At 46.4% G+C, this 25,375-nt stretch overlaps 1 protein-coding gene across 12 annotated transcripts in view; it reads right to left on the bottom strand.

Moving 5' to 3' along the window:
• pcm1 (pericentriolar material 1) overlaps window positions 1–25,375 on the bottom strand; it is a 40,453-nt gene that overhangs the window by 5,566 nt on the left and 9,512 nt on the right. For 5 of the 12 annotated variants that reach the window (XM_079499953.1, XM_079499956.1, XM_079499958.1 and 2 more), the window contains exons 7-31: window positions 24,850–25,042; window positions 24,297–24,406; window positions 23,293–23,602; window positions 23,016–23,163; window positions 22,473–22,685; window positions 21,792–21,958; window positions 21,158–21,396; window positions 20,068–20,213; window positions 19,834–19,963; window positions 19,129–19,302; window positions 15,767–15,948; window positions 14,809–15,015; window positions 13,724–14,024; window positions 13,341–13,486; window positions 12,515–12,729; window positions 11,232–11,451; window positions 10,596–10,897; window positions 8,333–8,494; window positions 7,596–7,652; window positions 6,921–7,093; window positions 6,634–6,765; window positions 5,119–5,248; window positions 2,035–2,184; window positions 1,266–1,360; window positions 368–502 (exon numbers count right to left, since the gene is read on the bottom strand). In XM_079499953.1, the coding sequence (XP_079356079.1) occupies window positions 368–502; window positions 1,266–1,360; window positions 2,035–2,184; window positions 5,119–5,248; window positions 6,634–6,765; window positions 6,921–7,093; window positions 7,596–7,652; window positions 8,333–8,494; window positions 10,596–10,897; window positions 11,232–11,451; window positions 12,515–12,729; window positions 13,341–13,486; window positions 13,724–14,024; window positions 14,809–15,015; window positions 15,767–15,948; window positions 19,129–19,302; window positions 19,834–19,963; window positions 20,068–20,213; window positions 21,158–21,396; window positions 21,792–21,958; window positions 22,473–22,685; window positions 23,016–23,163; window positions 23,293–23,602; window positions 24,297–24,406; window positions 24,850–25,042 (4,437 nt within the window). The remainder of the gene's footprint in view (window positions 1–367; window positions 503–1,265; window positions 1,361–2,034; window positions 2,185–5,118; window positions 5,249–6,633; window positions 6,766–6,920; window positions 7,094–7,595; window positions 7,653–8,332; window positions 8,495–10,595; window positions 10,898–11,231; window positions 11,452–12,514; window positions 12,730–13,340; window positions 13,487–13,723; window positions 14,025–14,808; window positions 15,016–15,766; window positions 15,949–19,128; window positions 19,303–19,833; window positions 19,964–20,067; window positions 20,214–21,157; window positions 21,397–21,791; window positions 21,959–22,472; window positions 22,686–23,015; window positions 23,164–23,292; window positions 23,603–24,296; window positions 24,407–24,849; window positions 25,043–25,375) is intronic. The other 7 variants (XM_079499955.1, XM_079499960.1, XM_079499954.1 and 4 more) reach the window with 6 other exon arrangements.

Below are 25,375 nucleotides of genomic sequence, written 5' to 3'. Positions count from 1 at the left end.
ATAGACAGCTTCATAGACTTGTTTGACAGCACTATCATCAGTGTATGTTGAATTCATGTGTATTTTCAGACATTTAACCACTTGAACCGTTAATACTTCCTATACAAACCTATTGTAACTGCAAACTCCATTATAAATCCATCTAACTCCATGTTCGATTCATTGAAAACACCTGTTCTCTGGTGACTGATATTAGTAGTTTTTTTAAGGTTATAACATTTATCAAAATTTCTATCACTGTATTTAACACTTATTTTTAGTTGGGTATTAAAATGTGTTTTTTTGGCATTACACAAATGAGCCACGTCTTTCATTCCATCTGTGCAGTGAATTCTACTGACATGAACATGAACGCATCTCCCCCTACCTGCAGGATTCCTCCCAGCTGTCTGTGGAAGAAGCAGACGAACTCCTTGCTGTCGTCGTTCTCCTGCGTGAGGGTGAGGACCATGCGACGGACGGAGGTCAACAGCTGGTAGGAACACACCTCGTCCATGTGCTCCTATTCACATCAAACACAACCACACACAACACTGTCACAGATGACATCTGTCTGTCTGCTGAGTTCTTCATGCTGCCGTTCCTTGGATGCATCTAGTTAAAGACATGTCAAGGTGATCTGGAATTATAAACTCAGTGTATTGCGGCCAGTGCCGTCATGTTGGAGGAGTCACAATAAAAGGAATGATAGTGACATTATTGACTCTTGCTCCCTGATCAACCCCCTCTTTTATACTCGACTGTTAACACCCTACTTGCACTTGGCATTTTCAATTTCTTTAGTGACAAAGACGCAACATCATAATCTCTACTCCAACATTGTCCCTCGTAACCACCAGTAGCACTCTCCCGACACTGCACGGCAGTCCTCCGTTAGCTTAGCAGTTTGTTAACTCTGTCTGTGTGTTAGCTTTTTCAGGGCTGTGGCCTCAAAGGATGTTGCAGCTCTACTGGTGCACAAAACAAGCCTCCCTCAGGAATGCGCTCCCTCATTCTATTATAATTTTGTATGAGTGGGTATAGAGTGTTGGTGCTTATTTCTAAAGTGGTGCATTTATATAACGCCATACTCCAAAGTGCTTTTACAATGTGCATTAGTCACGGCAATGGCGGAGGAAACAAGCTACTCATCGGGAGCAGTTGGGGGTCAAGGACACTTCAACACACAGCCAGGAGGAGTCTGGGATCAAATCGGGAACCTTTGTGCAAGTGTCAGCCTGTCAGGTAATCAAGATGACTGCTCTGTACTGTTTCGGTGAGCATACCTTGAGGAAGGGAATGACCTCGGTCATGATGGCCTTGATCTGTCTGTCCAGCTGCTGTGTGTCAATCTGAGGACAGCGCACCTCTGCGGAAGCACCTGGACACAAACACACCACTTTAGTTCAGGTTTTCTGGAAACACAGTGATACACAGTAACAAGATAACCTGCAAGATGCTAAAAAATATGTCTTCTGAGATGTGTTTAAGCGCCAATGGGCTAAAAGGCTGAAAAGAATGTAACGTAATCCAAAAGACAACAGGCAAATTAGAAGATAGAAAAACTGTAATAAAAACAAGGAAACAAATGACTCATTTTAAGGTGACATGTCACCTCTAAAGAAAAGAAGCAATGAAGCAAAAAATCATATAATCAACATTACAAGCAGAGACATGAATGATGACGACCTTTATGTAATTAGGGAAAGACAGCTGAGCACAGATGCTCAACCGACACAGTGTGGTTAAAGGACCATATCAGTGACATTACTTGTTATTAATCGTCTACTCACACCTTCAACCATACTGTATAATGTCATACAATGTCATTGATGTCATACATCAATCATGTAAGACTGTCATTTAACAAAATGTGACAATATGGCGACATACAGTATCAAATACATATGTTTGCAATAATGTGATGTGATATCTAAGGTAACATCAATATGCCAGAACGTTATAACACTAGTCAGTCCTCTACTGTTGGGCACACTGGGGAGCTACGCAGTATGAACCCGGGGGAGTACTATGAAGGGTTAAGTGATTAGGTACCTTCCCGAAGCAGAGCAGAGGGGTGATGAGCATTAGCGCCGCCTGTGGCTACAGCGTGGGTGGTACAGTGGTTAGACTCAACTTTAAGCTTCATGCGCTCATATTCTCTCATCCTGGCCATGGCCTTGTCTAAATGAATCACTGTGTTGCCTAGCAGAGCAGCACACACAGTAGGAGAAAAAAGAGACAGAGAGAAGATCAAACTCAATGAGGCAAGCGGGATGAAAAAAAGCAGGGATTGCTGTGGATATGAATACTCAGGTTTCCACACAGTAGGGTCCAGCCCGGGGGTGAAAAAACAACATAATGTTCTATGAATACTCAGGTTTCCACAGTAGGGTCCAGCCCGGGGGTGAAAAAACAACATAATGTTATGAATACTCAGGTTTCCACAGTAGGGTCCAGCCCGGGGGTGAAAAAACAACATAATGTTATGAATACTCAGGTTTCCACAGTAGGGTCCAGCCCGGGGGTGAAAAAACAACATAATGTTCTTGCTGGTGAAAGTTAGAGGAGTGCATGTGATGTGGAATGTACAGTAAGCTTATATCATTGGCTTCTGGATAAACAAAATGTTAATTGCTCCTCACTTCAGCTTTGCACGCAAGGGGGCGGGACAGATTATGATATTAAACATATGGGAGATTACTTGTGAGTCTGATTATTACAAAGTGTAGTAATTATTATGTCTAAGCATAATGATATAAATCTACAGATAATGTTCAATTTAAGTTATACACAAAATACACAAGACATTCTATGTTGTTTGTACGCCTTTAAATACAGTAGCGTGAATGGACTGTGAAGACCACTAGGGCTGCTACAGTTAATTGATAAGTAGAGAATTAAGAAAATAATCAATAGTTCCGTGTGAGTATTAGTACCAGGTATGCTACGAGCCATGAACAAAGCTCTCAACTTCAGCACTAATGATGTGAAAATATAGCATAGGTAATCTACAATCTTGCAAGCTTCCGCCATTTTCACTTGTATCATGTGTATGTGCATTTATGTTCAGGTTTGCTATGATGATTTAGCACTGTAAGCAAAAGCAGAACTTAAATGGGCGATGGAAAAGGGAAAGGAAAACATGCATCATTCTGAAAAGCTTCAAGCACTTTTCGCTGGTGTGGTTGTTTGTGTGTACTATAGTGTACACTACAGCACAGTGTGTGGTTGTTTGTGTGTAGTGTACTGTAGTGTACAGCACAGTGTGTGGTTGTTTGTGTGTACTATAGACTAGTACAGCACGGTGTGTGGTTGTTTGTGTGTACTGTAGACTAGTACAGCACGGTGTGTTGTTGTTTGTGTGTACTGTAGTGTACAGCACGGTGTGTGGTTGTTTGTGTGTACTGTAGTGTACAGCACGGTGTGTGGTTGTTTGTGTGTACTGTAGAGTACAGCATGGTGTGTGGTTGTTTGTGTGTACTGTAGTGTACAGCACGGTGTGTTGTTGTTTGTGTGTACTGTAGTGTACAGCACGGTATGTGGTCGTTTGTGTGTACTGTAGAGTACAGCACGGTGTGGTCGTTTGTGTGTACTGTAGAGTACAGCACGGTATGTGGTCGTTTGTGTGTACTGTAGTGTACAGCACGGTGTGGTTGTTTGTGTGTACTGTAGTGTACAGCACGGTGTGTGGTTGTTTGTGTGTACTGTAGTGTACAGCATGGTGTGGTTGTTTGTGTGTACTGTAGTGTACAGCACGGTGTGTGGTTGTTTGTGTGTACTGTAGTGTACAGTACGGTGTGGTTGTTTGTGTGTACTGTAGTGTACAGCACGGTGTGGTTGTTTGTGTGTACTGTAGTGTACAGCACGGTGTGGTTGTTTGTGTGTACTGTAGTGTACAGCACGGTGTGGTTGTTTGTGTGTACTGTAGTGTACAGCACGGTGTGGTTGTTTGTGTGTACTGTAGTGTACAGCACGGTGTGGTTGTTTGTGTGTACTGTAGAGTACAGCACGGTGTGGTTGTTTGTGTGTACTGTAGTGTACAGCACGGTGTGTGGTTGTTTGTGTGTACTGTAGTGTACAGCATGGTGTGGTTGTTTGTGTGTACTGTAGTGTACAGCATGGTGTGGTTGTTTGTGTGTACTGTAGTGTACAGCACGGTGTGTGGTTGTTTGTGTGTACTGTAGTGTACAGCATGGTGTGGTTGTTTGTGTGTACTGTAGTGTACAGCACGGTGTGTGGTTGTTTGTGTGTACTGTAGTGTACAGCATGGTGTGGTTGTTTGTGTGTACTGTAGTGTACAGCACGGTGTGTGGTTGTTTGTGTGTACTGTAGTGTACAGCACGGTGTGTGGTTGTTTGTGTGTACTGTAGTGTACAGCATGGTGTGGTTGTTTGTGTGTACTGTAGAGTACAGCACGGTGTGTGGTTGTTTGTGTGTACTGTAGTGTACAGCATGGTGTGGTTGTTTGTGTGTACTGTAGTGTACAGCACGGTGTGTGGTTGTTTGTGTGTACTGTAGTGTACAGCATGGTGTGTGGTTGTTTGTGTGTACTGTAGTGTACAGCATGGTGTGTGGTTGTTTGTGTGTACAGCACGGTGTGTGGTTGTTTGTGTGTACTGTAGTGTACAGCATGGTGTGTGGTTGTTTGTGTGTACAGCACGGTGTGTGGTTGTTTGTGTGCAGTGTACAGCACGGTGTGTGCATAGTGAGAAAGACAGGTGAAACAGTGTGTGGGTAGGGCTGTCACAATTATTATATAGATAATTATTTTTGCATAATCATCATAATCATCGAACAAAAAAAAAAGCAGAAATAGCAGATCTAAAAGCTTACAATGTGTCACTTTGTGACGTGTTGGAAGCTTGTAGATCAGCTATTTCTACTATTTTTACATTTCTTTAGTATAAAATAAAAAAAATATGTAAGTAATTGCTTAGTATATTTAAGTTATTTGTCATATCTGCCCTGTGCAATTTTTTATTACGAAATTCTGAAATTACGTTTGTATTCACAATCACATGTTGTCCAATGTTTCATTAATCGCAATTATTTGTAAGACAATTAATCGTCAACTTAAATTTGTACCCGTGACAGCCCCTAGGTGTGTGTGCTTGTGGCGAGCATCTTCGCGCGTACCCAGGTCGTCATTGGCGAAGGCCTCCAGGTTGGAGGACGTGGACACAACGCTGTCGTCCGCAGAGTCTCCGTCCTCGGTCCTCTTCACACGCTGCCGTTTCATCTGCCTGATGTTCTTCTCAGAGCCGTCCTGACAACACACGGCAGGCTGTCGTCAGTCTCACACACGGCACAGGCATGTCAACAAAACCTAAACAATATCTTCTCATCCGTCATTGTCTCTCCATTGTGATAAAGCCTCATCGGGGATTGTCCCCACACGCACACTGCTCTGACAACACTATAACCTCTGCTGAAGAACACCTAGAGATAGGCGGAATTAACCCAGAGAACAATGGCGCCTCACCCCACCACCCTCCTCCTAACGCTGACGTGCCGCGTGTTTCCATCCATCAATTCACAAGGAACAGAGGCGGCTTATTTAGGAAGACAAAAGGAACGGCTTCCAATTAGCACAGCCCCCGGGGACCGCCGTGGGGCCCCTCCGAGAACACAGAGCCGGTGGTGTCTCGTTTGAAGAAGAGCCACTGAGAGATTTTGGTGCGAAGTGTGTGTGTGGGTGCTTTCAAAAGCCTCATCTGATGAGAGCAGGTTTCAAAGCCAGCAGAGGGTCTGGTGATGGTGGCGGGGAGAGATGGAGGGGAGCGGGAATAAAGGATGTGTGAGAAGATAGGGAAAAAAAGCAAGCGATGGATAAGGATGAAACGATGAAGAGAAAGGGGAGAAAATGACTGATGCCTTCAGAGAATTAAAGGGGGTGACGTCTATGGAAGGACAGGGAAAGAGGGTTAAGGAAAGCAGGGCGTGAGTGTTGGCAGAGAGGCTCAGAATGAAGATGAAGGGACAGGCAGAATCCTCAATGGACAGAGGAGATGAAGACGGGAGACAAAATGGATCAGAGACAGATATAGACACGAGGGAGAATAGAGAGAGTGTGGACTAGTGGGAGAAACAGAACCAAACCCATAACAATAGAATTTTGGTTCTGCTCATCGATTCCTACATTTAATTATCGCAAACAAAGGCTACATACTGTATTTGCAAGAATGTAAGTAGCTATCTGCCAGGACGTTACGCGACTAGGTCACACAAAACAACAGTGTGCGTATTTATTTCGATACGAGCTCGGAGCTACTGTGTACCGTGTATGGGACAATGTGAAATATGAACCATAGTAAATGCTTGAGAAGCTAATTAGCTGCAAGTTGGAGTGCACATAAAATCTGACCAAACATTTAAGTCTGATATACAGTAGTCTCCGAGCCAGTGCTAGTAATAGTAGTATCTCCAGTAGAGCCAGGCCAATATTTAATGGCCAATTAGGATTTTAGTCTGCAAATGGCCGGCGTATACCAAAATATATTGGAAAACTTGGTCTTGGCTTTAAATATGCTGCACCTTCCAAGGGGCTCTAAAGCTCTCCCAGCTGGACGTTATCATTAGAGCATTTTCAGCTGGGAAAATAAATAAATAAAAACGCTTTGGTCGGTCACACCAAAGACTGCTCCATCTTACCACATCACTGGTAGCCAGGCTCTCGCTGGGCGTCATCTCCGACTGGGAACCAGCTGCCCAGGCCACAGGGCCCAGCGAGAGAGGCTGGTTCTCAGCCCCATTCCGCTCTGTGAGGTGCCTCGTCACGATGTCCTGGAGGGGAAAATACAAGGCACCGTGGTTCAAAGATGTTAAAGCAACGTGTGTATGTATTTATATGTATATAAGACAATGTATCAGAGCCCCATTTGGTCCAGCCATTCCTTGATGAGTTTTGACCAATTTGGTTAAAAATGACCTGTGCTTACCTGCAGGGAGTAGAGCGCCCTCTGGCGGAGGTAGTCTGTATTGAGCAGCTGCAGCTCATGGAACAGCTCGATGAGAAAGTGTGGCCGTGACTCATTCTGAGAGATCAGAGTGGCCACCTCAGAGTAGATGGTCTCCCTCAGGGCCTCAAACAGAGAGAAGTCACTGCTCGCATCTGCAGGGAAGACAAACAGCACCATCTCAGCGACTAGAATGGCTTTAAGCCCACACACACACCCATACAGATTTCATGTGCAAATGTGCATTTGAGTTCATAGAGACAGCATACTCCCGACATCTGAGATCAAACCCAGTGTTCCCTCTAAGCTAAGCTAAGCTAAGCTAAGTGTGTGTGTGTGTGTGTATGTCTACAGATAGCTAAAGAATGCTGTGTATATACCAATGATCGTGACAGACATTCAAATCTTTTTTGTGTTGTTTTTCTTTTTTCTATTTTTAAGCAGATTTGTTATGGCCCATCATCACCCATTTTGGAAAATGCCGGATTATTAAAAAGAAATGGAAATCGGTCTGCAGCAACTGTTGCTATAGAGCATGACTTTAAACTTATTTATACATTGTCGTACCCCCCCCCCCCCCCCCCCCCCCCCCCCATTGCGACACGTTGTGTGCATTTTGAAGATCTACTATTTTGAAGATCTGCTGGGTGAGTTTACCTGGTGCTTCAGTGCATGCAATTCTGTTAGAGAGGAAGGGAGTTCTCCAAGCATATGCTGAGTGAAGATACATTCAAAATGACAAACAAAGGGAAATGAGACGAAAATTAAAATAGTGTGATGCAACAACAAATGTGCAAACATAGATAAATTAAATTAAATTAAAAAGCATAAAGCTGTTGTTATATTTCATGGTAAACACTCAGGACATTCAGTGTGGTAATGGTGACAAACAAGGACACACATTTCAAACATCCAGATGCATCCGGTCATCAGCTTTCCCCTTTTGTATGCAAAACAAAATCAGTACAGAATAATGAAATTCGTACTATGAACTACCACTAATATTGTCAATATTATCCTTATTATGAAAGCTGATGACTAGTCACAATTGGATAATCTAGTGTTTCTCAACACTGGACCCTGGTACTGCTAGCATTCTACCCTACCAGGTAGTTAACTGCATTTAACTGGACCCTGGTACTGCTAGCATTCTACCCTACCAGGTAGTTAACTGCATTTAACTGGCAACTCATCTGTAGTTAACCACCAATTAGAGAGCCAGAGCCAGAGTAGCCTCGGAAACCCAGACGTTTTAGAACCAGTCTATTTTGAGACTCAGTTAAAAGTACAGTGAGGATTGTATTGTGCAGAGAACTAGCAGTAGTCTCACGGATTTGAGGTCATTTGAATGAACCCTCGGCTGCATCAGACAGTTTTGACAGTTGAGACAGTACCAGAGGAAAGGTCATTGGGTTTGTGTCCCGCCTTGGTCTTGCTGTCCAGTTTCTCCTGTGTCAGTTTGTCCAGAAGGTTCTGGTCCTGGTCCCTCTGCCGGGGCGGCACTGCCCTCTCCTGGACAAAGCCTGCAGTGCTGCTTGCACTGTCGCTTTCCTGGCCTGCAGAACACACAGAATGGATTATTTGAATGCACTGCCTTAATGTTCTGTATTGACGGCCGGGTCATACCAAAGACTGTGAAAATGGGACCCAATGCCTCCCTGCTTGGCACTCGGCATCAATGGGTTGGATTGGGGGTCAAATCAACTAATGATTCCCGAGCGCGACACACGCTGAGGCTCACGCTGCGGCTCACCGCTCCAAGAGATGGGTCAAATGCGGAGAACAAATTTCACTGCGGTAACGTGTGTGACTAATCGTGTGATTTCAGGTGTCTGTCTACGGAAATGTCTGGGAAAAATCTAAATTCAATGTAGGGGCAAGAACTGGGTGGAATAATTCTGAAATTTAAAAACAAAAGTAAACCAATGCAAAGACTTTGGCCGGTCCTTCATATTGGGACGGTATTAGGACTGTGTTTCAAAGCATAAGCCGTAGGTTTGTTAGCTGCTGTTTTAGCCCCATGCATTGAATTATGATGTTCCCAGAAGTTTCGGTACTAATAAGTAATTCCTGATGTGAATTTATGTACCATTCTCTTCACACATTTTAATTTGGACCTTAATGGAGAAATATTTATACTGGCTCCTGCTGCCCTTGTGGCCGACACAATCATCTATATTCTATACCCACTTCTGGTAAATTTGAAAAGAATCATGAAAAATTGGTTAGTTGGCAGGCAAAGTAGTGACTGTCCAAATGAGCCAATTTGGCCAAAAAATTAGCCAACAAATAAAACATGACTGGAGTAACAGCTTTTTAGACTGTCAGAGGGATGATTTGCCTAGCTGAATTACATGCCAAATTTACCCTTCACTGATAATAGAGGATATGTGCAATTGCATAAAGTGAGTGGCAAATCGAGTGGCAAAGTGAGTTTAACGTTGTTTAATGCAATCAGATAGGACTTTTCTTTTTGGATGTATGGGCTGTCAAGGCCAGAAAGTAGTTTTTTGGCACTCAGTAGGCATTCCCGCATAATGACATACCACCTTAGCACCAGGGAAGCAAGGAGGGAACTTGAGGTGACTTGAGCCCTCATGCGAGAAAGGTCGACGTGGCAATTAACAACGCCCTCCGAATCATAACGGGATGCCTGAAGCCCACCCTTGTGTCCCTCTTGCCAGTCCTTGCGGGAATAGCACCGGCCGGCCTCCGACAGGAGGCTGCCACCCTCGTCCTGGCCAGGAAAGCACAAAAGCACGACTGGTACATCCTGCACAACACCACAACAACTCCAGCGCTTCCAAGCAGACTCGAGTCCCGCCACCCCTACAACAAGGCAGCACAAGAGATGCTCAACTCCACCTCTGAGGACATCTCCAGAGATGCATGGTTGGCAGCAGCGTGGAAGCAGGAGTGGGAGTGGGCCGGGCCCTCCCCCATGCATCGTTACATCTGGGAACCAGGAGATGGCGCCATTGGAGGAGACGACCTACCTCGCCGGCAATGGACCACAATGAACCACTTAAGAACTGGGGTTGGGCGCTTCAATGCATCAATGCAGAAGTGGGGATTAGCGGACAGTGCGGCATGCAAGTGCGTTGACCCTGAGCAGACCGCCGACCATATCATCAACACCTGCCCCTTATACAGACCACCCTCGGAAGCCAGCCTCTTCGACCTGGGACCAGAGATGCGGGCGTGGCTCCACGACACCGAGTTGGACCTCTGATGTTACACGAAGAAGATTCTCGCATAACTTCCGGGTATGATGATGATGATGTCATGATGCGCATACCCTCTATAAAGCCTATATACCGGTAATAATAAATAAAAAATGCTGACCTCATATAACCAAATCCATTTCTTTTCATTTTCAAACACGGATCGATACCAAATTAGCAGGACAATTTATTTTTTCCTGTACTACAACTACATTATTCCATAGTGAAAACACTTGCACTTCTGGTGGCACTACATATTCTACATTGCCATCCTGATGCTGATGGATCTCACTGCATCCCATTGAGAAGAATATTGTTTTGGGCAGGATGTTGTGTTTTGAGGATCCATTCTGGATATTAAACACATATTAAAACAACACAACCTACCATTTCATTAAGCTTCATAGTTTTAAGGCCCAATATGTAAATCTACCTGCAGCATTCTTGTGACCTTTGTTCCTGCGTCGTCGGCCTGAAGAGATGGGCGTCTTGTCACGGGATGCCAGGCTGGCCTGGGCCGACGCCTTGCGCCCGGCCCTGAAGGTTTTGGTGACGGTGGTGGGATCAGCGGAGTCTGGCAGGCTGTTGAAGCTCTCGGAATGGGGGAGGTTGTGGTTGTGGCGGGGGGCGTGAGCGGGGGAGGAGAATGGGGACTCCTGCTGCTCCGTATCGGCCCGGTGGAGTTGGGTGGAGTTGTTCATGTGGGAGGAGGAAGTGTTGGGCCAGCCTGCAGGCCTGCACAGAGTAGGAGAGAAAGACAGATACATTTCAATGAGTAGGTCAAATGGTTGTGCCGAAAAGGGATTTGAAGGCTGTTTCAGAAAAACAGATGACTTGCATCATTTGGAGAATCTTGTAGTGACTGTTATCGTTTAGACTGCGTTATCTGCTTAGCTTATATTCTTTGCCGGTTGTTTCCTTTGTGTTTAGATGAGCTCCTAGCGGTCTGTATCTCATCTCTACACATTTTGCTTGTCAACTTTGAGTGTTGCAGTCAATTCTCACCATACCTACATTTCATTTTGATGAAAACAAATGAAAAGCAGACAGACTAAACAGGCGTACACACCGTCCAAATGCATCAGCATTGAGAGGAGAGCGCTGCACCGGTGGAGGGAAGCTCATGTACTCTGTCTTGACAGAGGTGTTGTGATCTAGCTGCTGCTGCTGCTGCTGCTGCTGCTGCTGCTGAGAATGATGGTGATGCTGCTGCTGGCCGGGGCTGCTTTGAGCCACTGAAGCTTGACCAAAGTCTCCCACAACGGGGAACAGAGGGTTGAAGTTAAAGCCTGCAGGGAGAGAGGATGAGGAGAGAAGGTGAGTGAGAGACAGCCGGAGAAAAGCAGAGCAAGAGAAGGAGAGGAGAGAAGCAAAGATAAGAGCACATTCTGATTTCCTCTGAGGGGCAAGGGGGGTTAATGGTCCATGTTTTAAGTAAAACCACCCTTCAAGTAGTAATTCACTATGACTCATCTCACACGACTCTTCACAGTTGGGCAAGGTCAATCCCACAGAAAAAGTGTGTGTGCTGGTGTTAGAACTGTAACTTTATCCAATTTCAATTAATTCCAATTTCACAGCAGAGCAGACAGAGAGGCTGAATTATCAGACGGCAGACTCTGCATTTTAATTCTTCAGCATGGAGAGCCCAGAGCTCTGTGCGCACTCAGACTCACAGTGCTCAGTGTCTGTACAACATGCACAACGTGCACAAATCATGTACTTTCCTATTAGGCAAGTACAGGCCATGTTCTACTTGTCCAAAGGTTAATAGTCCATTATAAAATGATAGGTAAAATTTGCTAAACTAATTATTATTAATGTTAAATCTAATCGATAACTGTCGAGTGGCGACAGTCACTTTGAAAAAACAGAATGAGTGAAACTGATAAACGGTAACATTGTTCTTCATTAATAGCCAATATTAAATTAAGATGCAATGCACTTGCCCGTAGGGAAACGTGAAAGCAAACTCCACTTCCCCGGACATTCTATTTACTTTCCACGGGCAGTAGGGAAACCGTTAGTGTCAACCCCTGTATATGTCCAATACTGTACATAAACTACAATTCTTTGTAAGTAAATAAATATATACTACAGCTAATGTTGTGTACAGTCCAGAGTGTACTGCACCTTTAAATAAGTGTATGTACAGTATTGTAGACTTCTGTGTGTGTGTGTGTGTGTGTGTGTGTGTGTGTGTGTGTGTGTGTGTGTGTGTGTGTGTGTGTGTGTGTGAGAGAGTGCGTGAGTGCGTGAGTGCGTGAGTGCGTGCGTGCGTGCGTGCGTGCGTGCGTGCGTGCGTGCGTGCGTGCGTGCGTGCGTGCGTGCGTGCGTGCGTGCGTGCCGTACTCGGAGGCAGCGGGGAGAAGGCGGTGGCTGACAGGCCTGGGACATTGAAGGCGTTGGCTGAGGGGAGGAAGCCAGAGGAGATGGGCAGGTAGACGCTGGGGGACGGTGGCGGACGGGAAGAGCTGGAGTCCTGGGAGGAAGAGGCCTGCTGACCCGCTGAGGGCGACGGGTGCTTCTGTTGGTGGAGGAGGAGCTCGTTCAGGACTTGCTTCAGCCTGGGCCAGCAGACAGGAAAAGTCAAACACATGGACCAGTATACGCAACATACAGCAATAGTACTTTTGTGTAAAGCCCAAACCGCACCAATGATGATGAACTTGCAACTACTTGCAACCATTATCCCCAATGGCAGTTGCAAGGAATTGCATTGGTGTGGTTGACCTTAAAACTGTTTTGTTGCAAGGAGTTGTGAGCAACTGCAACTGGTGTGATTCGGACTAGTGGTACCAGAAAACGACGGTGGTATATCGTTTTAGAGGAGTGAATAACATACATATAGAAGAACTTGTTGAAACGTGTACTTGTCGGGTTGTTGCCTTTAGGGCAGTTAGGGTTAAGTCATTATACTGATTTACTTCAGATTGTCGTGATCATTTTATAATTAAAATATCACTGTTTGGTCTTGTAAATTCCACTTGAACGCTATAGATTTTATGGCGTGGATCTGTGTGTGTCTGCAGCTAATCTCACAAACCACAGGATCAATCAGTCACACATTACTTGAATTCATAATCTCTGAAAATAGAAATTCTTTCTAGATTTCGGCAACATCAACATAACCCCTCGTTCGACAACTCCATCTTGTTTTTTTATTTAGGTTTGTTACCTTTGTACGTTGTTCTGCTGCCAGGCCAGCTGGGTGTAACACTGGTTGAGCTGATGCATGATCAGGTGGACGTGGGGGGATGACATGTTGTTGGGCAACGCCCTGTTCTGGCCTGCCAACAGGCTCTGCAGCATGTAGGACAGCGTCTGGACGGAGAGGGACACACAGCGTCATCCACTGTACAGTAGCAGAGTGCAAACAATTAGGGCTGAAACTAGCGATTATTTTCTTCGCGATTATTCTATTGATTACTTTTTATATAATTAAGGAGCATGTTTTTTTAAGTCCCTTATTTTAAACCATGGGGAGGTATGCAACTCAGTGCAGGTAATCAACATTGTGTCTGATGGTTCTGATGGGTGTGTGGTTCCTGGTAAACCCACCTGTTGGTCCTGCAGGAGGGTCTGACACATGCTGGTGCTGAAGTCCAACTGCCTCTGCAGATGGCTGACCTGCTCCTGCCAGTGAGGCTGGGGACCCTCGGTGAAGGACAGCTCCGAGGCCCAGCGCAGGTTCTCCTGCCGCGGTGTGGCCCCAGACTGGGCCCCAGACTGGGCCCCAGACTGGGCCCCGGACTGGGGCACAGTCCTGTTCTGTTGCTCCTGTTTGGTCCTCGACTTGGAACGCTGGGAGGACTGATTCCCTCCGTCCTCTCCTGAGAAAGCTGCTGGAGGCTTCAGGTTGCTGGAGAGACAATCCATTTTTTACAATGTAAGAAACAGTGAGACTAATAAACATCTCACTTCTACCACAGACAAAAACATTTCAAACCAAAACAGACCATGAACTCTAAATATGTATGTATTAATTCATACCGACAGCAGCAGAACCTCCCCATGGTGCCACCTATAGGTCAAAATGTGAAACGGCCTGTTATAGGGCCACCATGAGGACAATTAGAAATATTTGTGATATATTCTTCCTCGGCCTACTAAAAGTGTGTGTGCACAAAGTGTCACATCAGTCCAGCTGTGCCGGAGACTAAGGCCCCTTCTCAATTCTATTTTTAACCCTACCCCTCATCCATTGCCCCTTCCCCTACATACACTGCCCTACATAATGAGTGTCAAGGGATAGGAATAAAGTTGTTTACAGACGGACGCGTGGATAAACGGATGGTCAGGGGCAAAACATAATATCCTGCCATCGGCCGTCCGGCCTAGCATAGAAATACAATAAATACAAATAAATAAAACAACAAATTAATGTCATGTTATGTTTTTAAAAGCTTTGTTAAGACTTTGACACGTCAAAGTATAAATTAGGCTTAACTTTAGTTTAATTCTTTTGAAAACTTGAAAAGATATAGCACCAGCAAACAACCAAGCCATGACAGAATGAAGTCCAGGACTCCATTGTGGTCCTCTTTACACATGAGTGACAGTTATGCACAATGTACATTGTACAATGAATAAACATTTCAAGACAAGAAATGTTACATAACTTGACTTTAGTCGATCCAACAGACCTTGCGTAGTTCTTCCTGTTGCTGAAGGAGCGCTGCTTCCTGCTAGTAGAGTAGAGGTGGAGGTCGCAGCTCGAGCTGCTCTCTGCACCTCGGTCCTCTTCCTCATCTTCCTCCTCTCCGCCCAGCTCAGACGGGTAGCCATTCTCCTCATCATCATCATCCTCATCGAGGTGACAGGGAGTAGAGCCCCCCCAGGTAGCCATAGTCCTGACAAAACACAGACCAAAACACCAATAAAAAACTGTACTATCATAGACTGGCCTCCAGGTATTATGATAATTGGTATCAAGTTGTCCAATAGAAAAATGATATTTCTATGAAGAGAATGTTAAATATGAAGTTTAAAAGCTTTTATTTAATTGGTTTATAACAAGACGAATAATTCGAAAGGGGAAACGTTATGGCAGAAGTAACTCAAACAGCAGCTGATGCAACAGGCATCGGATATTGTGAAGGGACAGTGAGCATCTTGTCATCTAGATGAAAGCAACAGTCTGTCTGCATTGTAACACCTGGTTGGTCTCTCACCTCTCGTCCCTGCTGAGGGCCAGTGAGCCGGCAGCTAGTCAGCTAGTTGGTCTCTCACCTCTCGTCCCTGCTGAGGGCCAGTGAGCCAGCAGCTAGTCCTGTCTGTCTGCATTGTAACACCTGGTTGGTCTCTCACCTCTCGTCCCTGCTGAGGGCCAGTGAGCCGGCAGCTAGTCAGCTAGTTGGTCTCTCACCTCTCGTCCCTGCTGAGGGCCAGTGAGCCAGCAGCTAGTCCTGTCTGTCTGCATTGTAACACCTGGTTGGTCTCTCACCTCTCGTCCCTGCTGAGGGCCAGTGAGCCAGCAGCTAGTCCTGTCTGTCTGCATTGTAACACCTGGTTGGTCTCTCACCTCTCGTCCCTGCTGAGGGCCAGTGAGCCAGCAGCTAGTCAACAGTCTGTCTGCATTGTAACACTTGGTTGGTCTCTCACCTCTCGTCCCTGCTGAGGGCCAGTGAGCCGGCAGCCAGTCCCTCAGGGTCGTCCAGCCTGTAGGAGGAGTCAGGAAGGCCACTGCGTCTCTGGTGCTCAGCCATCAGGGACTCCAGATGCTTCCTGCGCTGACGCAACTCCTCCCGCAGGATCTGGTGGCGCCGCATCTCCGACCACAACTGCTGGGAACCCACAGGACATTGAACATGAACATACAGTACTTGAACAGTTCACAAGTACAGAGATGAATTACACATAAATTACAAAAATCCAAGTAGAGATTCTACTTGGTGCTAAATTCTCTCTTTAAACAAACATAACTCATTTGTTTAACCCATTTTGACCTGAGATCAGATTCTAAAAATGTCTTCTACATCCTGACAGTTTTCTGAAAAAGCTATGTTTCTATGTCAGTCGTTCTTCGATTTTTCAAAAATAGCAGACCTACAAGCTCGTAGCGCGCCACTCGGTGGCGCGCTATGAGCTTGTAGATCTGTGTATAACCAACATTTGAAGTGAACAGAGCTCCTGACCTGTCTAGTTGATCAGTGTATAACCAACATTTGAAGTGAACAGAGCTCCTGACCTGTCTAGTTGAGTAAGTAGCATTATTCTGTATTTTAGCAAACTGCTGTTAGTGTAACTCTAAGTGCTTTTGTAGTAGTATTATATTATTAGCTTGTGTGGTAGTCAGTAGTTTATAGTTGTATTGTTTGTGTTCAAACAGTAGGCTAGTAGACTAGTTTAATTAGTTTCACCCTGTAATAGGCCACTTGATAAGTAGTATAGGCCACTTGATTTCCTTGTGAAGTGTGAAGTGAGTGGTTTAGCCAGCACAACTCAAGGATAAGTAGCCAGGCTGGGAGTATTCTCTTCAGTGTATAACCAACATTTGAAGTGAACAGAGCTCCTGACCTGTCTAGTTGAGTAAGTAGCATTATTCTGTATTTTGTCGGACTCAGTGCGGACTGAGAGACGGAGCCTGAGAGCGGCTGAGCGCAAATGGAGAAAGGGCAACCTCCCGGAGGACCTTCTCACCTTCCAATCTCTCATTTCTACTTTTTCCTCCTCTCTATCAGCTGCTAAAGCTGCTTTTTTCTGCACTAAAATTCAGGCTTCTGCTTCCAACCCTAAAAAACTCTTTGAAACTTTCTCCTCTCTCCTACAACCACCACCCCCTCCTCCCTCCTCGTCCCTCCTCCCTGACGATTTCGCCAACTTCTTTGACAAGAAGGTGAACGATATCCGATCCTCCTTCCCTCCTCCCCCGGCTGGTGCCCTGCGCACTGCCCACACCCGTCTGCCTGCCACCCCCCCCCTCTCTACCTTCATCTACTCCTCTTCCCCCCCCCATCCCCTCTCTATCCCACTTCTCTCCCCTCCCCCCTAACGAGGTCCTTCTCCTTGTTACCTCTAGTCGCCCCACCTCATGCTCTCTGGACCCGGTCCCAACCACTCTGTTGCAGTCTATTGCACCTGAACTTCTTCCCTTCTTAACCCACCTTATTAACACCTCTCTGACATCTGGCTACTTTCCCTCTACTTTCAAGACTGCCAGAGTCACCCCCCTCCTGAAGAAACCGACACTTGACCCCTCTGAGATCAAGAACTACAGACCGGTTTCCCTTCTATCCTTCCTATCTAAAACTCTCGAACGTGCTGTCTTTAAACAACTGTCCTCCTATCTCCACCAGAACAACCTCCTGGACTCCAACCAGTCTGGTTTCAAAGTGGGTCACTCGACAGAGACTGCCCTGCTGGCAGTGACGGAGTCGCTCCATGCCGCTAGAGCGAACTCTCTCTCCTCCGTCCTGATACTCCTGGACCTGTCTGCAGCGTTCGACACGGTGAACCATCAGATCCTCCTCTCCACCCTCGAGGGGATGGGTGTCTCAGGCTCTGCACTCTCCCTGTTTGCATCCTACCTGACGGGTCGCTCCTACCAGGTGATGCTGAGAGGGTCTGTGTCAGAACCACACAGGCTCACAACTGGGGTTCCCCAAGGCTCGGTTCTGGGTCCTCTTCTTTTCTCTCTCTACACTACATCTCTGGGTGCTGTCATCCACTCCCATGGCTTTTCCTACCACTGCTATGCCGATGACACCCAGCTGATCCTCTCATTCCCCCCCTCTGATACCCAAGTGGAGGCACGCATTGCTGCTTGTCTGGCTGACATCTCGGCGTGGATGTCGACAAACCACCTGAAGCTCAACCTGGACAAGACCGAGCTGATGTTCCTCCCGGGGAAGGGCTGTCCGCACCGAGACATGGCCATCACCATTGATAATGCTGTGGTGACCTCAACTCGGACTGCGAAAAATCTGGGTGTGACCCTGGACGATCAACTGACGTTCTCGGCAAACATCGCATCAGTGACAAGGTCCTGCAGATTCCTCCTCTACAACATCAGGAGGATTCGCCCCTTCCTCACGGAGAAGGCAGCCCAGGTGCTCATCCAGGCTCTCGTCATCTCCCGCCTGGACTACTGCAACTCCCTCCTTGCTGGTGCTCCGGCATCTGCCATCAGACCTCTGGAGCTTGTTCAGAAAGCTGCGGCTCGTCTGGTGTTCAACCGCCCCAAGTTCTCCCACACAACCATCCTTCTCCGTTCTCTACACTGGCTCCCCGTAGCGGCCCGCATCCAGTTCAAAACCCTGGTGTTAGCCTATAGGGCAGTGAAAGGAACAGCTCCTTCCTATCTCCGGGCTATGGTCGATGCCTACACCCCTGCCCGACCACTTCGGTCTGCCACCTCGGGGCGACTGACTGCCTCGTCACTCAAGGGTCCTTCTGGCCGATCCACACGGTCACGACTCTTTTCTGTTCTGGCCCCACAGTGGTGGAATGAACTCCCCACTGATGTTAGGACAGCAGAGTCACTGCCCATATTTCGCCGCAGGTTGAAAACTCACCTCTTCAGGAAACACTACCCTTCCTCTCTGCCTGACCTACTTGTTGTTAACTAGTTGTACGAACGTTTGTTTTCTATTGTTGTATTGTTTATTGGATCTTGTTTAGTCGATACACTTAATTGTTTCAGCTCATGCTCATTTGATTTAGCTATTTTGTCTCATCCGGTTAAGGAAATAGGTAGCTGATATATTGCACTTTTACCTTAGCGCTAGGTATACTCTTGGTTGCTTGTTTTTGCAGAAAATGCACTAAAGACTTCTGGTGATTAGTAGTTTTTGTTCCCTACCTATGTTGAATACACTTATTGTAAGTCGCTTTGGATAAAAGCGTCTGCTAAATGACTATAATGTAATGTAGATCTGCTATTTTTCAATAGCTAAAGCATAACATAATGCTAACACCAAAAGGGGTTCCCGGCCTGTAGTGGGTGCACAGGGAAGCCGCATCACCTCATTGTCAGGGACTGAAGTGTTGGCTGCCTCTGCAGCGGTGGCTTTGAGCACAGCAGAATTGGTCTTCTGTCCAGAGGAGGAGCAGAAGGCCTGTGGAGCTGCAGGTGTGGAGGTGGCTCCTGGGAGCTTCCTCAGCAGGCCAGGCTGACTCATGGTGCTCGACATGGAGGACTGGGAACGAGAGATACACACACACTGAGACCACGTTTAGACGTCTCTAGAGAAAACGGTAAAATAAAATATCAGATGTGCTGAAGCTGCAACAAAGTGAGTGAGTGTGAGTGTCTGTCTGTCTGTCTGTCTGTGTCCGTCGGGAACAAACACACATGTCTGTTTACATCGGCTGTGAACGGAAGTGGTTCTACTCATGTGTGACTGGTCAATCTAGCAGTGCGTCACCGTACATAAACTACAATTCTGTGTAAGTAAATCAACATTATAGTACAGCCAATATTGTATACATACTACTGTCCATAGTGTACTCCACTTTTAAATAAGTGTACATGTTGCAGTAGCGGGTCAGAGCCTCCGAGTGATGACCTAAAAGCCTACTACTGTATATTCCCCAGTCTACAGGGAATTCCCTTTAGTCTAGCGGCTAAGATGTTCGCTTTCCACGCGGGAGACCCGGGTTCGAATCCTGGGGGGTACATATGTACACTTCTGTCTTTGTGTGTGGGCGTGCATGCACGTGCGTGCTACCTGAAGGTCTGGGCAGGCCCAGTGCAGGTCCTGGATCTTTCCCTGGATCTCTATCAGTCTGTGGCGGTCGTCGTGAAGCTGCTTCAGCTCCTGCTGCTGCTGGCGCAGCTTCTCCTCGTACAGCTTCTCCCTGAAACCACCACAACCAACACTGTCCAACATTCTCTATGGACAACAGAAAACGCTGAGAGATGGCAGTCTAATCAAACAGTTATGAATAACCGAACAGACTACCTGGCCTTGTCAGACAAAGTTAGGCGCCTGGGAGTGTCTCCGTCCCGAGGCCCGCCAGCTACCGCTCCTCTGGTGTTGTTGGGCTGCTGGTGGTGATGAGCCTCGTCCTCGTTGGCTGTGGTGCCATCCGCATCCGTGTCATCGCTCTGGTGGGGGAGCAGAGTGTGTTATCTTTTTAGCCTAAATGTCTTACTGCACCTCTGCCCTGTTCCCATTTCTGACTAATAAAGTATTCCATCACAGTGTTGGTGTGAGGCAAGGGGGCACGATGAGTAGACAGCATAAAGCAGTGGATCCCAAACTTTTTAACCCGTGACCAAAAACAGGAATTAGATATTTGCCCGGGACCCAAACTAGTGAACATCATCATCATCATTTTTCGACCGCGGTCGAGATCATGGATTTCACAATGCCACACCAGACTTTCCTAACCCTATATTAGATTAGTCGATGGGTGGCTCTTCCAAGACAGATTTTGCGCTCTCATTAGAAGGCGGGTGTAAGTGCCATCCAACCGTTTCTCTAATTTCTTTGAAAGTGTCCATGTCTCAGAGCCATAGAGTAGAATCGGCTCAACGGTCATCCTAAATATTTTGACTTTGAACATTTACTAAACTGGGATGACCAGATCTTATGCATGTCATTGCAGGCTGACCAGGCCATACCTTCCTAGTTTGAAAGTCCTTTTGGGAAGAAGATATATATGAACCCAAATACTTCTAGTCATCAACCTGTTTCAGATCTACAAGCTCACAGCGCGTCGCTTCGCAGCGTGCTGCGAGCTTGTAGATCTGAAATTTTCACTACTACTTAAATATTTGTTTAATTTATGGAATTTCTTAGATTATTATTTTATTTCTTCATAACATTACTGGGAAAAAATCCTTTCATTTAGTTTTTAATTCATGAAAATTTTGCTTTTTTGGGAATGTTTTTTGAAAATGTTTTTGAAAGAATAATAATGGAAAAACCAAACGTAGGAAACAAAAACTAAGAGGACCCATAACAATTTGTCCTCGACCCACAAATGGGTGGTGACCGACCCAGTGTTTGGGAAACAGTGGCATAGAGTGATGAGATTCTTCCTCACCTGCACCATGGCCACCAGCTCCTGCAGCTGACGGAGCTTCTGCTTGGCCGTGTGCAGCCGGTGGACCTTCTGGGCGAAAGCCGCGTCGTCTCCCAGGCTGCTCCTGCGACTGGAGCCCGACCCCTCGCTGTCTCTGCCCGCCGCCCGGCCCCCCTCCTCGTTCTCCAGGCCATCCTCATCCTCCTCCTCGTTGTCATCCTTGGCCTGGTTGAAGGGGCTGTCCCGGTTGTACTGGCACTCTGGGTGAAGCAGGAAATGTTATAGAGCATTCGTTCAGTTAAATGATGTGGGGGTTGGTTAACCACATGATCCCCAGCATGCCTGCGTTGGGGGGAAACATTCGTCAAAAATAGCAGATCTACAAGCTCAAAACGTGCTTGTAGATCAGCTGTCTACACCAAGAGTTTTGGTGTAGACAGAAAAAAAGAGTACAGTTGTAACTCAAGTCACTAGAGGGTTTATGACAAGTGGTCAAAGCTAGGGTTAAGGTGTATGTAACCTTAAAGTACCCAAGCTTTTCTTGGCATAGAGGGGCGAATCAAACTAGCGCTGGAAACGGACGCTGGCTCCCTATTGGTTCACCCAGTTTATTTTTAACAGTCCCCGAGGCTAGGGCGTATGTGACTGTGTGTACCTATGGCTGAGGGGATGTTGAGACTGCGGAGGTTGGCAGCAGATCGGTTGTTGATTTCACACTCAGTGTTCAGTCTGCCGTCTTGGTTATTGGCCCCTCTGCCTCTGGCCGCTCGACCATTGGTCAGGCTGTTCAGGTCGGTCCAGTTCCCACTGTGCTGCGGATTTCTGAACACAAATAGTGGGGTTTCAGAAAACACTGTGCAGCAGATTTAATGAAATGTCCAAAAATACCACACCCAGTTAATTTGTTTGTCCCTTTACGGGAAAACAGCTGCAAGGAATGACATGAAACTCTCAGGAAAGGTGACAAGGTCCCAACCAAGATGTCAAGTTCAAAGATCACAGAAAAGCTCAAAATAAACTTTCAACAGTCAATAGTACAATTTACTTACAACCAGGCCAACTTCAACAACAACAAAATGCCATCCATTGTTATCCATCAGGTTCAAGGCACATTACATATTTTCCAATTTGAAAATAAATAAGGAGTCACTTATGGTCTTTCATGTGACAAGAGGACTTGATCGACCTTGTAAGTTCAAACTCGACGTCAACCGCTTTTCTATATCAATCAATGCCTACATATTGTGCATATGTGTGTGTATTCATTCTATTTATAGTGGGTGGGGTTTGTTGTGCTTGGCACCACTTGTAATTGCAGTGCGGTCCTCACGCCAACCTGATGTTGGTGACGGGCGGTCGGTTCTCCTGCTCCGAGTCAAACATGGCCTCAAACATGGATCCGTCCTCCGTCTCCTGTTCCTCCTCGTCATCGTCATCATCCTCCTTGATGTTCTCATTGACGGTGTCCGTCATCATGTCAGAGGTCTGCTCGTAGTACTGCACCAACTCCCTCAGCTCATTGAGACGCTTGTGCACCTCCTTCAGTTTCCTGGAGAGAGGGGGAGGGAGGGAGGGGGAGGGAGAGAGAGAGAGAGAGAGAGAGAGAGAGAGGATTTAGAAAATAACTGACGTGATCAGATCATGCTCACTGCCTTCCTACTGAATGTCCTCAAAGTGCTTGAATTTCCATCCAGTAATGCTAGAAAAAACACAAAGCCGAATGGACTGCCCATTTTAAATAAAGCAAAACTACTCTATGTAAACACAATGGGTCATAAAAGACTGAAATTAAATCTGAAACTTGTTTTGCGTGCACCTGATAATCTGGCTAAATCCATAGCATCCATTCAGATAGTGTTGAGTGTTCTGTGCGTGTTACCTGAGTTTGTCTGTGGGGTGGGAAGGGTCTTGGTGGGAGAGCGAGGGCTGGAAGGAGGTGGAGACTGTGACTCCGTCAGAGCAGATGGTGGAGGGTCGGTCTGACGAGGCTCCCATGCTGAGGCTGCGCTGGGCGGAGACGCCACGGCCTGAGGGAAGGACAGCAACAAACACGCTCATTCACTGCCGGTGAGAAAGGCTGCGTGTGTGTTCATAATAAATCAAATCAAATAAAACAGACTCAGGTCTAACGCATCCTTTTTAATAGTATGCCTTACATGAGTTGTTATTGAGCGTTTGGTCTCTGAGGGAGTGCAGTTCCTGCAGGATCTTATCCATGGTGTGTTTCTTGTCCTGTAGGTCTTGCAGCTTGGTTTTTTTGGCGCTGGCGGTGGCGGAGTCTCCAGAAGCGGTGGCGGCCGGGCCGGGCCCCAATCTGGCCAGGCCAACGTGGGGCCCAGAGGCAGAGTGGAGGAGGGGTCTGTGTGGAGGGGGCCCGGACGGCTGGGGGGGCCTGGACCTGCACACTTCTCTGGAGAGAGACAGACTCTCTGCCTGCCGACGGTTGTCTGGGACTGCCTTAGTCTGCTGAGGGCGAGAATATTGGCTTACCTTCTGTCTTTTGTTAACTCAAGAGCGTTTAGGTTATCTGAGACTGATGCACAACTTTTTCTAAAAGGGAAAACAATGGCCATTTTGCCTAGCATTTGTGTTGCGATGAATGTTGCCTGCCAGCCAACCAGCCACAATCTGAGCTCTGGAATTAATGTTCTGTGCTGTGTTATTGATGCCAGGACACTACAGTACTGTACATTAAATAACCCAATATAACCAATTGTTCTTCATCTGTGATGTTTTAAATTCAAGACCTCTAGAGGTCACGATTACAAATTTAAGTTGAAATTTAATTGTCACCCAAATAATTGCAATTTAATTGTGTTTATTGGCATTGAACATTTACAATTTGTACTTTTGTTTGCCTTTTGCCTCGTAATCACAAATTGCACAGGGCAGATATGACAAATGACTTAAATATGCAAAGATGTCACTCTGACATTTCTTTCAACAACAACAATTTACAAAATAGCTGAAAGTAGTTGTACAAGCTTACACCAAGTCACAAAGTGACATGTTGTAAGCTGTAGATCTGCTATTTCTGCTATTTTTGAAGTGTTTTCTCAACATGGAAACGATTGACAATTATTCAAAAATACAATTTGTGCCTAAAGACCCCATGCTTGGCTCCTAACCCACTAGTTGAAAAATGGCATGTGCAGCGTACCTGAGTGTCATGTAGCTGGTTGTGGAACCTCTGGATGAGGTCGTTGAGCTCGTCGTTGAGCTCCGAGGTGATGCTCACACCAGACACACTTCCTGTGGTCTCCGTAACAACTGGTACAATAACACACAGACAGAACAGAACGCAGCTGAACTTTGGGAGGTCATGTGAAAATCTGATGGAACTTCTCAATGTGTTCTGTGTTGTTAAGAGCTCATTCATTCTGTGTGTCAATCACTAGCAGACTATGTAGTATAGCAGCGGTTCTCAAACTATGAGTCGACTCGCGACCACACTGAAGTTGGCGCTGGGGTCACGCATTGGCAACGAAAAAAATAAAAGATATTTATTTTATCAAGAAACGGTAAAAAAGAAAATGGTGAAGAGGACACGTGTATGCAATGCATGTGCATGTGTGTCTGTTTAAATTAATTATTTACAAAGATAATGGATCTGGACTACATGTAGGCAGATACGCAATATCAAGTGCCTGAAAGCTGTGGTGGACACACACCCCCGTGTGTGAACCTGTGTGTCCCCCTGGCCTCCCTCTCACCAGTATCATCCAGGACGGCGAGGGCCTGCTCTGCACCTTGCTGCATGGCCAGCAGAGCGGCCTGCCGGCCCTGCAGGGCCCTCAGCTGCTCCTGCTGCTCTAGCATCTTCTTCAGCAGCTCGTGCTGCCGCCGCAGGTTCTCCAACTCCTCCTTCTGATCCCCGCGGCCCACCACGGCACCACCTCCTCCACCCTACGAGGAGCCATATTGGAAGAGTAAAGAAAGACGGACAGCGAGGAGTGAAATGTGCACGTGCACATACAGTGCAGGAATTAAAAGCATGAAGGGAGGGACCGAGACAAACAGATAAAGTTCTTTGTTTACTGAAAGCATAGAGTCAGCTCTTCCATACAAGTTAGGTGTCAGGTACTGAACCGGCAAAAAAACACCCAAAATTCGAAACAGGTTTTTCCTCCACTTGGTTTGTTTTCAATTTCACACCCTTGTATTTTGAGTGGTTGTCCTGAAAAGTGACAGTCAGATGATGTGCAGAGCTTACCCCCTCAAGATAAAACTATTTTAAAC

This window comes from Electrona antarctica (assembly GCF_951216825.1).
Source record: "Electrona antarctica genome assembly, chromosome: 4".
Taxonomy (NCBI): Eukaryota; Metazoa; Chordata; class Actinopteri; order Myctophiformes; family Myctophidae; genus Electrona; species Electrona antarctica.
Note: the sequence above shows the minus strand (reverse complement) of the source record. Positions and strands in the feature narration are given on the sequence as shown.